Below are 12,847 nucleotides of genomic sequence, written 5' to 3'. Positions count from 1 at the left end.
TCATGCTCTCCAGCAGACGGAATCATCGACACTGAAACTACCATTAATTCAGAAGGAGGGGTACATTCAGGGTGTTCACAGTGGTTGGTAAGTGGTTCAACAGTGGCTAGCATAAAATCGAACTTCGTCCCTGGATCTTGTGGGTACTACTAATGGGCTCATCTCTCATCTGCCGACCTCAGATAGGTCCGTCGTGCTTAGCTTCCGAAGTTGTCTGAAAGATGACTCATGCGAAGTAACGTAACCGGCAAGCGAGTCGGCCAGGCAAGCCAGTCGGCCACCTGTGTATCCCATACTAATCTAACATTTATCTAACTCTAATATCTCACCCACCGTAAGTTCAATTACAATAGAATATTAATCGAAGCTATATATATACTTTAAGAAACCAAATATCAAAAATATATAATATAATAGGATTCATATTATATATAATACGAGTTTGAAATAAATTACCAAAAAAATACAGCGTAATCTATTTTACTTGATTAAATATTGATATTTATCTTATAATATTTGTATACTAATCTTAGATATATTCTAGTATGCCAGTTTCATTAAATAAATTTAAATATATGAAGTTTGGCTGTAGTATTACAGCTCAAAAATTGCTGGATTAGTATGGGATATACAGGTGGCCGACTGGCTTGCCTGGCCGACTCGCTTGCCGGTTACGTTAACTACCCAACAAGCGACTAGTTAGGTCGATACCTAAACAATTTAGGATCGTCATCACCAGCAAGGACTATTATCATCCTATCCCGTTCGAACGAATCTCGGCAGAGCAAAGTCATGCTGAGTATTCCATTTCGCAAATTTTCGAATGCTAATCTTTTGACCCCACCGCCGGGGGCTTTACCATGTTCCTATGCCGTAACGGCCCCATCAACGACCTGTCTTGTGCTCTGTACTACGGTTCGCGAAGCATTTAGAATACCCCACAAATGGCCCTAAGGCTGGGCTCTGCCCAGCGTGAGGACATTTCCAGTTGGGTTCAGGCCCCGAAATGGAGAGTCTTGTAGAGAATCACGGCAGCCGACCAGAAGGGGCTGTTCAAGGAGACCACCTCTCCATCGAAGACGGATGGATCAGCATCGCCTGGTGTTCCCTGGATGGTTGTACACCGCTTCTCTCCTGCCGCACCAATCAGCAGCTGTCAGTCATCCCAGGGCCGTTCGACTTGACATGGAGGGATTCACGCATCGGGATCGATTGGCCATCGTCCGTGCGATGAGACAATCACGTTACCCTAATTACTATTGTCTATGGGTATTCAAATCCACGGCGATTTGCCGCCAGGTTTTATTACACTGACACACACCTAACGTTGAATCGGTCGAGATCACCTGGGCGGAGATTACGTTGATTTGACTGACCCATGGAAATCTGGCTGACCGCACTCTCAGTGCTTGGGATTCATTGTTAGGTTATCCGGCGATGAACCCTGGTTCACACCAGATAGCCCACCACGAGTGGCACCAGTAGAAAATTCGCAGCGATTCCTCAGGGATCAGGCCAAGGATGGTAAAGGAGGTTACCGGCCTCCCCAACCTACCAAACAATGTCCGTCACGTACGTTTTGGGACGCGCGTGGCAATCCGTAAATATTGACTTTCTGGTACTACCCTCGAAGAAGGTGAGCAACGCCGTAATCATAGTAATATACATACAAAGTCCATTTGGTTAGTCTTCGATCGTTAATAATGTCGCAGATCCATGCGCCAGTAAGACCTAAAACACAAGACATTCATCTAATCGCCGAAGGAAGGAATCTTCCATTTGGAGGGGGCAAAGTTTTAGCAACTGAAAAAAGACGAAAACAAGATGTAAGGAAATGAAATAATAATATAATAATAGTGTTGAAACTATGACTTGCACCGCAGCCGCTATTAGCCCCGGAAATCTTACTCGCCCATGAGTCCGGAGTCGATGAAGCAGACAAAGTAGGTAGATGATCTGTGAGCCCAACTTCGTCTTTTAGGGTATGCTCTGGCCCAGGTACGTGCGGTGGCTAGGGCGTGATCCGCCGTCACATCCTTCGTCCCTAATCAACTCGGTGTCCCCACCCGATGCAGAAACACTTGCAGAGGCCACGCTCTCGACCAGCATACCCAACAGGGGATGCTCCTTGCGCCGCTGTCCAGCAGGGAGGACATCATTAAATCATCAGTTATGTTGACGCTGATCTGCGATCGTGAGAACTCCTGCCATGCTCGAGGACCTCAATAATCAAGATACCCGGCCATGAAGAGGGAAGCCAGAGTGCGAGAAAGAGAACCGGACAAAGAATCCATCCATGTTCTTTGAGATGCTGCAAACCCAATTCCCGGGTGGGATAACTGTACCTACCCAGGGCCTACTACTGGTCCCAACGCAACAAGTCGTGCAGTAGCAGTTTAAGTCAGAGATCTAAGCTCCAATCACGGGGCCGGAGGTCACGATTCATTCTTGATCCGTCCGAAAAGCAAATGATCGACCAGAGAGTTGGTTGTCATCAGAGGAAGACAGCTCACCAGCTTCGGGAGGGGTGGGATTTGATTAATAACAATCGTAACGGGTGATGAATGGGCTCTTTGTCTTTTTTTTTTTTTCTTTTTCTAATTTTACCAGCTTCGTATTTCATCACGCACGCCTGGTAGAATTTTGACGCGCTCGGTCTTGGTACGTACAAAGGCAGTTTCCTTTTTCTTTTTTTTTCCTCCGGAGATCTTCAAGATTTTGGAGCTTGAGAAAGGGATTTAGGGCAAAACGTTGTAGAATTACTAGAAGATTACGGTCGGAAAACGAAAGAGAAAGAGGGATGATGCAATCTACACAGGGGAACAAAGAGTCAGAGAGACTGTAACTACTGGAATTGATTTTTAAATGTTCACGGGTAGTTCCCAGGGGGGAAATACGTTCTCGCCCATGCACTTAATAAATGGATTGACAGGGTAGTTTAGAGACGACCGGGGAGCTCAGTCCCAGGAAAGTTGTCGGGAAGGGGGCAGATAGACTAGTAGTAGTAGTAGTATCGCGCCCATCCTCCCAAGCAGCTTTCACGCTCCGCTTCCCAAACGAGTCCAGTTTAGCAACTAAACAACTTACAGGCTCCCCGCTTGCTTTTCCCAGCCGCCCACGCCTCGTCTTTCTTCCCCTCTCGCTTCCCACTCTTCTTGTCGCCTTCCCCCCTCCCTCCCCTCCCCCTTCTTCTTCCCTTTCCCTCTTGGACTCCAGAGCTCCCTGTACAACAATTTATCTTTCCTTCTCCATTGTTATTTCCCTCTCCCCCATCTCCTTAGTGTTCGTTCGCTCGTTATTCTCCTTGCTGGTCCACGCTGCTCTCGATCCCGAGAAAGCGTAGGGTCAAGCAATACCGACGACCACCGCGCCCTGTGATTCCACCACCATCATTGATTGATCTCCGCACCGTCAGGAACGCATTGCCAGGCGGGAGGACGGCTCTCAACTTCCCCCCCATCAACCGGTCCTTACTTGCGTGCACACAAAAATCGTGGGCAGCAAAAAGTCTTTTTTTTTCTCTGTTCCTGAGAATTTAAACTCTCGAGGCGTTCATTGCGTGTAAGTCGCTGTTCTTTTCCGAGATCTTCTCCGCCAAATCACCCCTCAGCCCCTCTTGGGTCCCCTTACTCCGTACATTGCCCGTTATCTGGAGCAGCACACCGCCAACCAACTCATCCTTCCCAACTCCTTGGTTCCTGTACTCTATCCTCGGCCCTTTGCTTTGCTTGCAATCGCCCCAAAGGATGACGATCGTCTTATCGCTGCCTTTTTAAGCCTCGCACCATCCACCCCCCTTCCTGATATAAGCTGACTGCTGACTCGTTATGGCTTGCTGATGATATCAGTCCAGTGTGCTCTCCGTCCCGAACAATCTGCCCACCATGGCATTCAAGAACGGACTTAGTGAACGCCTCGATGAGCTGCGATTCCCTTCCCCAAGGTCGCCTCCTTCGGAGTCCGCTTTCCCCGGCTATAACTCGCTCTCCCCGGGCCACTCCAATTTCGTCTCGGCTTTCTCGCGACCCTCGGGCGATGTCCGTGGGAATCTTCAGCGCCGATTTACAACCGATTCCAGCAAGCTTGCTTCCTGGAGTCATCTGAACCATCTCGGGAGCAGCTCTCAGCTCCCGGCTCCAGATCATCTGGATCTGCTTTCATCGGTAAGCTTAGCCACGTCACTGAAGTCCCCGATGCACATACCCAGCTATACATGAGGTCTATTCTCTGTTAGCGCTGAGATCTTCGCTTGTCTTGTGCTACCTGGATACGGTTTGGCTTTGGTGCTCCACTCTTATCTTTGTTGCTTCGATTATCTTTGAGGGATCCACTGGAAGAATGGCTTCACCATGACCCACTTCCGTTTGTGGAGTGCTCAGACATGCGTTCACATGCTTATTGATGACTTGAGACTATTGAAATCGCCTCTGACACCATCACAGTTTGAAAAGAAGCGCCAGCACATTGAGTACATGCGAGAACAAAGAAGGAGATTTGAAGAAGACATGAAGCTCTTAGATATGCAACACGAGAAAGAAAAGCAAGATTTGGAGCGCATTGCTGAAAACCTCGCCAAAGTTGGCATGTCTGGCCCTGTCAGCGAACCTACAACACCCCCAGAGTACCGTGAGAACAACTATCCTGCTTTCACCCGCCCTACTCGGTTCTCAACTTCAAGTGTTACTTCCTCTCCGGGTTTCTTCAATGTCTTTGCACCTGCTCAGGTCACTACTCCGCCGAGCCAGGTGAATCACAACTCTGCTCAAACACCAACCAATCGTTTCTCCGTTCACTCTGTTCCTGGTTCTCGGAGGAACTCAGAGAAGGAGGACTTCACTCAAGAACCTACTTCACCTTTCCGTCCAGGCCCATCGTAAGTAACTCTTATTGTTCTCCCTGCGTCCTCCTTTGATCGCCTATTCATCAGCCTCTTTGTCCTGGTCCGGCGTGCTGCAACACTCGCTCCTGTTGAAAGTGCATAAATAGGGCCGCAGCCTCCCTCTTCTTCTAAGAATCCTCGTCTCCCATTCTCTTCACATCTCACACTACCCTCACTTCTTTAAACTCAACACTACTTGAACTGAACTCAACCCCCAACCCTTGCTACTATCCACCTCATCATCTGCTCAGCCAACCCTCACTAATAACATCTTCAGTATTCATCGCTACTCGATGCCTTCTACAGGCTTAGGATCACAGATCCGTCCGATCCTATCGGGCTTCAACAGTTCGTCCGGTTTGGAGTCATTCAATGCTTCCAAATATCTGTTTCATAACGAAGACGACCGGGCGACTTTGAAGGACGAGGACAGGATTCCGACACCTGACTTCAAGAGTATCCTTAAATTGACTGACACTGACGACAAGTTCCCGACCCTATCTCGCAGAGACGACTCAGGCCTGGTGAGCTCAGACAAGACGGGCGAAAGTTACATTTTGCTAATTATAAGGCCAAGCTGTCTGCGAATTCGGACGCCCTGGACCTCGCCAATTCACGTACTCCCAACCCCGAGACTTGGAACACTCACAGTCGGCACCGCACTACTCACCAGAGCATGCCACAAAACGCTCTGAACATGTTCCGTCAGCTTGGTAACCAAAATGATGAGAATCATGCCCATTCTTCGAACTCTGCTCGTCATGCTGCCAGACATTCGCTGGAGGCGAACCTGCTCTACAGCGCCGAGGACAATTCTGAAAACCTGACAGCTACTGCTTCCAGCAGACCTACATCCTTGCAGTCTTCATACTCGACCAACGATCTGCCCACAGTCAAAGGCGAGCCTTTCAATGCCGCCGTCACTCCTCCTAAGACGCATGCCGAACAGATTCAACACAATGCCAACCTTGGTCGGATTCCTGCTGTGAACCATGTGAACTCCCGCCAACAAAGGGAATCGCCTGAACGCGATGAAGCGAGATTGCAGGGGACCCGGGCCCAGCAGACTACTCTGCAAGCTAGTGCCACACCTTTCGGTCCACCAATCACCACCGGACCTGCCAATAGCAGCAGTACTGTCGCACCAACTACTCTGACCCCATTCCAGGCGCCGTTCTATGGGTACGGTATTCAAGCCTACATGGGCGCTCCAGTGCAGGTTAGCGGTCAGATCCAGAACTACAATGCCGCAGCTCCTTTTGCTGGGTATGCTCCCTATGGCACTTATCGCATGCCTGAAGGTTCGGCCAAAAGCGTTACCTCCCGACGCAGCGGCGATAACGATAGCGCTCAGCTCTCTCGCTTCACCAACTTCCCGCTTGAGCATTATAAAGGCGAATTGTATGGCCTTTGCAAGGACCAACACGGTTGCAGATACCTGCAGAGAAAATTGGAAGAGCGTAATCCGGAGCATGTACAAATGATCTTTGAGGAAACACGCCTCCATGTGGTTGAACTCATGACAGGTTTGTTTGGCATTCACAATCCCAAGTCGCAAGAGCTTTCACTAACCGTCAATAGATCCGTTTGGCAATTACCTGTGCCAGAAATTGCTTGAATACTCCAATGATGAACAGCGTACTGACTTGATCAACAACGCTGCTCATCAGCTCGTTAAGATTGCTCTTAATCAGCACGGTACCAGGGCGCTCCAAAAGATGATCGAGTTTATCTCTACCGCCGAACAAACCCAAACGGTCATCCATTCGCTAGAGGACCATGTTGTCGAACTGGTTCAGGATCTCAACGGGAACCATGTGATCCAAAAGTGTCTCAACCGTCTCTCTGCTGAGGACGCTCAATTCATCTACGATGCCGTTGGTGCCAACTGCGTGGTTGTCGGCACTCATCGCCATGGATGTTGCGTTCTGCAACGATGCATTGACCATGCGTCTGGTGATCAAAAAGCGCGCCTCATTGCTCAAATCACTGCAAACGCATTTGCCCTTGTTCAAGATCCTTTCGGAAACTACGTTGTGCAATATATTTTGGACCTTGCTGAGCCTCATTTCACCGAGCCCTTGTGCCAGAATTTCCGAGGCAACATCCCCGCCCTGTCCAAGCAGAAGTTCAGCTCGAATGTCATCGAGAAGTGCCTTCGTACTGCGGACTTCCAAATTCGGCGTCAGATGATCGATGAAATGCTGGCAGGAGCCGAACTTGAGAAGATGCTCCGCGACTCATTTGCGAACTATGTGGTGCAAACAGCCATGGACTTTGCCGATGCTGAGACTCGAGCGCGGATTGTTGATTGCATCCGTCCCATATTGCCTTCTATCCGTCAAACCCCCCATGGCCGTCGTATTGCTGGTAAGATGATGGCATCCGAAAGCTCAGGAAGGGGAAGTGCCGCAACCAGCGGGCAAGTGACGCCTAACGAAATGAACTCCGCCCAGCTTCCGGGTCCCCTTCAAGGACCACAGAAGTCATTCATGTATCAACACAGCCCTTTCCCAGTCGGTTCCCAGTTTGGAAATCAGAACTTTGTTCCCACCGCTGGCTCCACGACAGGTTCCAACGCTCCGTCTGGCGGACCTAGCGAGGCTATTTTTGCTTCAGCTGTCCCGCAAGCCAACGGCAATCTTGGTGCTCAAAGTCAGTTGTATGCGTACTTCTGATTCATTACGCAGCGCTTTGGTTCACCCGTCCTTCTTCATTGAATTGTACTCATAGTGCGACGACGCTACGATCTTCATGACTCACGGCCCCGATGACATATTGTCAGCAAACTGAAAAGACCAGAATTCCCGATACGAAGACAAGATCTTATTTCTATGCAATCTTTCTGCATATCCGGATCATATCTGATGAGAAGATGTAAACGATGATAAAGCCATTTACTGCACTTCATTTGATGTCCTGTATTCTTTCGATGCCTTGGAGCTTCGTTTAGCACCCATTTGACGACCATACCTTTTGAATGTCTTTTACTTCTTATCCTACATGTTTTCTTTTTCATTCTTTTCTTTTTGCCCACCAGTTCATCTCCGTCGACCAAGCTACTGGTCTGATAAGGAGCAGAGACTGCTGTTTCATATTTGTCCTCGCTTCCCAATTGTGCTTCTAGCCCCCTCTTCTTTTGTGTCTCTTTGTTTCTATCTACCAAGTCCTGCTATCTCGACACTTGCATCGGGAGAAGGCTTTGCCTGTCTGCATAGCTCGCTTGGCACGGCTGTTCTTGATTTTCTGGATGAAGCAATGGATGGTAAAGTTGGAACAGACTGCGAATGATGCCTATGACCACCCTTGTGTTATCAAGTTCGGATCCAACTTGCGCAAATCTTGCACTCCGTTGGTTGCATGTTGGGATAATCAGCTTTGCGGTGTCAGATGCTTTACATCCTTTCCCGCCTGTTCCATCAGCAGTACCGGTAGATTAGATGTACCCATATTTTAGGCAATCAAGATGTTATTTAGTGACTTATTGCTCTTTCCGTAATTCTAAAAGTATTACTCGATCGAAAACTCCTTCGCATTTGCAGTACCAGATGTGTTTAGAAGAGTCCTGATAGAAAGCATGTATGGAACACGTGACTGTGTATGGCCGTTACCCGCGTTTCTCTTCATTGATCGCTGCGAAAGCCGAAACCTCGAGTTGAGAGATCGCGTTTACCATTCTCCTTTTCTACGCCTCTCCGACTCTTTTCAAGCTTGATCAGGGATTATATAGGCCTTCAAGGGGCTGCCACTCATATCTATGCTTCCATCAGAAATCAGCCGGTTGCTCAGCAAACAATGGCCTTGTCGAGAGCTCCAGACCAGGCAGCTCGCCAGTCTTCTCGGCGTATGTTTTCTCCCCCAGATCCTCCGAATTCCTTTTGAACAACCCCGAATAAACAGCTAACATATAGAACGCGACCGAATAGCCTAGGATCTCCAGCCCATCTACATTAGTCGTGCATGGAATATCCGCCACTTGCAAAACGACCATCGTCCGCAACGTCCTCGCTGCCCTCGAAGTACCACATGCTATTGTCCGGAGTCCCGAATGCATCACTGGCCGTCACTTGTTAACGAAGATCCTCTGGGCAACCCTTGAAGCGCTAGGGAAACGCGACGAATGGGAGAAATACGGCAAGGGAAGATGCGAGCATGTTAGCTCTTTGGCTGTGCTGCTGGGCGAATGTCTTGCTTCGTTGTCGGACAGCAACAGCAACAGCAGCAACGACAAGGGCAAGTTCGTGCTGGTTTTGGATGGGATAGATAAGCAGCGTGAAGCTCCGCATACGCTGTTGTCTGCGCTGGCGAGGTTGGGAGAAGTGGTATGTGTCTGTCTTTTTTTTTTTCTAGTTCGTTTTGTTGGTGGAGAGTCCTTGCTAATGAGGTGATTGTTTACTCCGCAGATTCCGTCCCTGTGTGTCGTCCTTATCCTCAGCTCTAGTCCGCGGCCGCTGTTTCTTCAGGCTGCGGGTGTTCCGCATATTAGCTTTCCGCCGTATACGCGCAAAGAGGCGATTACTATTATTTTGAATGCTGGGCCGCCGGTCGTGAGTGGTCTGGACGACGGGGCTGCTTCGAGATTATACCCGCATTTTGTGTCCGCTATCTATGACTCTCTTGTTGGGCCTACAGCGAGTTCGATTCCTACGTTCAGATCGATATGTGAGAAGATTTGGCCTCAGTTCGTGGCTCCTATTACCAACGGCGATATCCCGCCCGGAGGAAGCAACGAATGGGACTTCTCGCGACTTCTAGTCAAAAACCGTGCTTTATTCCGCCATCAAGGCGAAGGCGCTCTTGTACATCACATTGTCACCGAAGAATCCGCTCCCGCAAATGATGGCTCCCTGTCGAAGCCGTCAATGTCGGTCGTCTCGGCCCCTTCACCCCTTCCTTCCCTACCTTACTTCCCGACCTTGATCTTGACCTCCGCATACCTTGCCTCGCATACACCCCAACGACTTGATACCATCTTCTTTTCGAAATTCTCTTCATCTTCCTTATCTGCGCGGAATAAACGCGCGCATCACAGACGACGGTTGAAGGTGCTTTCCCGGGCGCAGGCAGAGGATAGGCTGGAGGCGAGCCGAGGCCCGTCAACCCCTAGCAAGAAAGGCAAAAGAGAAAAGACTCGAATCACAAAATCGACTCTGGAGTCTGCCTTTGCTACTTCCTCTGCCACTACTTCAGCTGTGGGCGGCAACGCCGGTATCACCGGTCCGTCCACAATCCTAACAGCGCGTCCGTTCCCGCTCGAGCGACTGATCGCTATCTACCATGCCATTGACCCCAATCCCCCTGCAAATCCTATCCGACTGGCGGCCGTTTCCGATGCGATATATGCGGAGCTTGCTACATTACGTCGGTTACGGCTCGTGGTGCCAGCGGCAGGTCGCGATAGCGGCGGTCGCATGGGGCTCGGGTCAGGAGGGTTAAGTAGCGGTAACACGACCTCGGATGCTGGCGAGAAATGGTGCGTCAATGTCTCGGGTGATTGGATCGGAGAGTTGGCCAAGACAGTAGGCGTCGAGGTTGGCGAGTGGTTGGCCGGAGGGTTGGATTAACATCCTCCCTGTCTCCGCGATGGATGAGGTATAATTGTGACGCATGCAATCTGGAATCATTCTGGGTTTTGTGTTCATGCTCATTCATCCATTCTTGACTCATGTATTTCTAGTTATATTCCCAATGAGCGTTGCATTAAATAGAGCATTCTTTTTTCTTGTCATATGAATCATTTCGTCTTTGGCGTGTTCGACCATATCCATTCATCCACCGTAGCTTGCGCGCAGACTAATAAGCTAGGTGTTTGGGGTCCATGTAGGGAACCGTCTCCGGGCTCGAAGCAGACTGAGGAAATGGGGTTCGCGTATTGATAACCTGATAATGGTGACGAGACTTGTGAGCCGGTGCGGAGAGAGAAGAGCTGGATCTTTCGCTCGTCGGATGCTAGAGTGGGTTGTCAGTGAATCGTCGGCATCGTCCACTTGGGATAGGTAGAATAGCTGAAAAGAGAGAGGGGGGGGGGAAGGTAGAGGTAAAAGGATCACACACCACTAGCGAGGAGCCCAAGTTCCAAACTGATGTCGAAATCCGGTATTCCTTCAGGCGAATAGTCCGCAAATGTAAGATACGGCTTAGTCGATGTGTGGTGTTTCTTGTTGGGTTGTGGATTGCGTTGGAGGCCGTTAGCCGGGTATCTGATATCGTACATTTGGAGCTGTTGTAGTTCGACTCTTGTCAGATACAATACTTATCAAGGTATATGCCGGCCCGTCGGTGAGAAGGGCATAACACGTACCGAGTTTATACCCGCCACGACGATCCGGTAAGGATCTACTCTTCGCATCTTGGTAACTGCGTGAGGGTGTTGGAGTCGGGTTGCGCTGCCTCCGCTGCGCAGGTCGTGGAGGAATATAGCCGAGTCTTTGAGACCAGCGGCTATTACATCGGATGAGAGCCATTCGACACTCGTGACGATAGCATGGGAAGACTCCACTCGGCGATGTAGGATCGGTTTTCCTGTTAGTATGTCGTTCGGGAAGGACTTCTTCGACAATGCCCAGTAGCTGCCAAATCCCTCTAGTGTGTATAGTCCGTCCGAGGTCCCGACGGCGAAGAGCGGCATCTCCCCGGTTGGGCAAGCGGACGAACACCATAGGGATGATGATGTGCGGAGACGGATTGGATGGTAAACTGGATCGTAATAGGTCGCAAGTTAGCAAGCTTGATCGTTGTGGTGCAACGACTGAAAGTGTGGGCTTGCTATCTAGGTACGTACACGACGTGGGCCACCGGTAATCTCCACCTTCGTCGGGATCGGGCAGCATTCGCGGCGCCAGGAATGAATCGCCGGCTGGACCGCTATCCATCGTCGCCCTAATCCTGTCAGCTATCTAGCAATCACAGGATGGGGGATGGTGTCCTTGATTCGTACAGTAGGTAGCCGGTGTGGCTTAGTGAGACGGAGGAAAGCTGCAGGGAGCGAGTTAGTGTGTGTTTGTGATAAGGACGGGTGCTGGTAAATATACTCTGTATGGCTCTTTGAAAAGGACGCGCTCCATCGTGCGATTATATGTCCATTTATCTTGGTCGCAATCCGGGAAGCATACCCTTGGTTGGCGGTTAGCTTGCCGGATACACGACCGCGCAGGACGGAAGGTTGAGCTTACGAAACAGACGATTCACCACCACGATGGCCACCTTTTGAGTTGTTAGATTGTATCGGTGAAATAATCTATACGGAGGGAACAGCTTACTGGCTATCAAGATGCCTGAGCGCTTGTTGCGCAGCACATGCTTGATGGTATACTCATCAGGCCACGGCTCGAATTGGTGAAGTTGGTTTCGACGAAGCTGGCTTGCGTAAATCACGCTCCTCTGCTCTTGTCGGATGCTGGAAGATACAAGTTCAGAACCAATCTCCCTCTGCACTCCCAGTAGAGGGTTTGACAGAAAAGCGGCCCTTTTGATTTTCTCTTTCGTGGCTCTTTTCGTCAGATGGATTTTCCTTTGGCGCTTCTACTAAAAGGTAAGTAGGTTATGGGGGAACCTGAAAAGGGTGAACACCTACCTCCTGGTCTACGCGCTTCCGCTTGACCGTATCTTGGGTGTATTGCGACCCTGGAGTGGCCTTGTGATTGGCCTGGATCTTGAAGTACTTTTTCTTTTCGGGGTCTATTGAGCGGTCAATGATCAATGCACCGGATGAAGATAGAACCACGTCATTTACCATAGTAGAACCCTGGAATCTCCCTATTCATTTTTCTGGTTAAGAAGTGATCAGATAAGAATAGAGGGTGCGTATTATAGTTTTGATGAGGGGCGCGTCTCAGGGTTGACGCATTCTAGTTTCGAAGTCGGTGGTCGGTGCAGATCACTTGACCGTGATCCTGCTCATCATGCGCAACACACTAGAAACAGCACGGCTCTCACCTTCCTCACCTGCAACAGTCGCGATCAACTTCT

General features: G+C 49.8%; 3 protein-coding genes across 3 annotated transcripts; 2 read left to right on the top strand and 1 right to left on the bottom strand.

Moving 5' to 3' along the window:
• Nucleotides 1–3,884: 3,884 nt before the first annotated feature.
• AKAW2_20675A (putative RNA-binding protein) lies at nt 3,885–7,557 on the top strand (the record flags this gene model as incomplete). Its single annotated transcript, XM_041685414.1, has 5 exons — nt 3,885–4,163; nt 4,443–4,873; nt 5,157–5,403; nt 5,457–6,405; nt 6,461–7,557. 5 exons carry the CDS (start codon nt 3,885–3,887, stop codon nt 7,555–7,557), a joined length of 3,003 nt encoding a protein of 1,000 aa, XP_041539501.1.
• Nucleotides 7,558–8,636: 1,079 nt separating this feature from the next.
• Nucleotides 8,637–10,443, top strand: AKAW2_20674A (origin of replication complex subunit 5 family protein; the record flags this gene model as incomplete). Its single annotated transcript, XM_041685413.1, has 3 exons — nt 8,637–8,723; nt 8,806–9,201; nt 9,283–10,443. 3 exons carry the CDS (start codon nt 8,637–8,639, stop codon nt 10,441–10,443), a joined length of 1,644 nt encoding a protein of 547 aa, XP_041539500.1.
• Nucleotides 10,444–10,613: 170 nt separating this feature from the next.
• Nucleotides 10,614–12,642, bottom strand: AKAW2_20673S (uncharacterized protein; the record flags this gene model as incomplete). The annotated part of the gene is made up of 10 exons (XM_041685411.1): nt 10,614–10,828; nt 10,934–11,099; nt 11,181–11,575; nt 11,661–11,758; nt 11,817–11,854; nt 11,911–11,992; nt 12,052–12,082; nt 12,139–12,400; nt 12,453–12,556; nt 12,612–12,642. 10 exons carry the CDS (start codon nt 12,640–12,642, stop codon nt 10,614–10,616), a joined length of 1,422 nt encoding a protein of 473 aa, XP_041539499.1.
• Between the last annotated feature and the right edge of the window lie 205 nt (nt 12,643–12,847).

Source organism: Aspergillus luchuensis, chromosome 2, assembly GCF_016861625.1.
Source record: "Aspergillus luchuensis IFO 4308 DNA, chromosome 2, nearly complete sequence".
NCBI lineage: Eukaryota > Fungi > Ascomycota > Eurotiomycetes > Eurotiales > Aspergillaceae > Aspergillus > Aspergillus luchuensis.
This window is presented reverse-complemented; position numbering and strand designations above follow the sequence as displayed.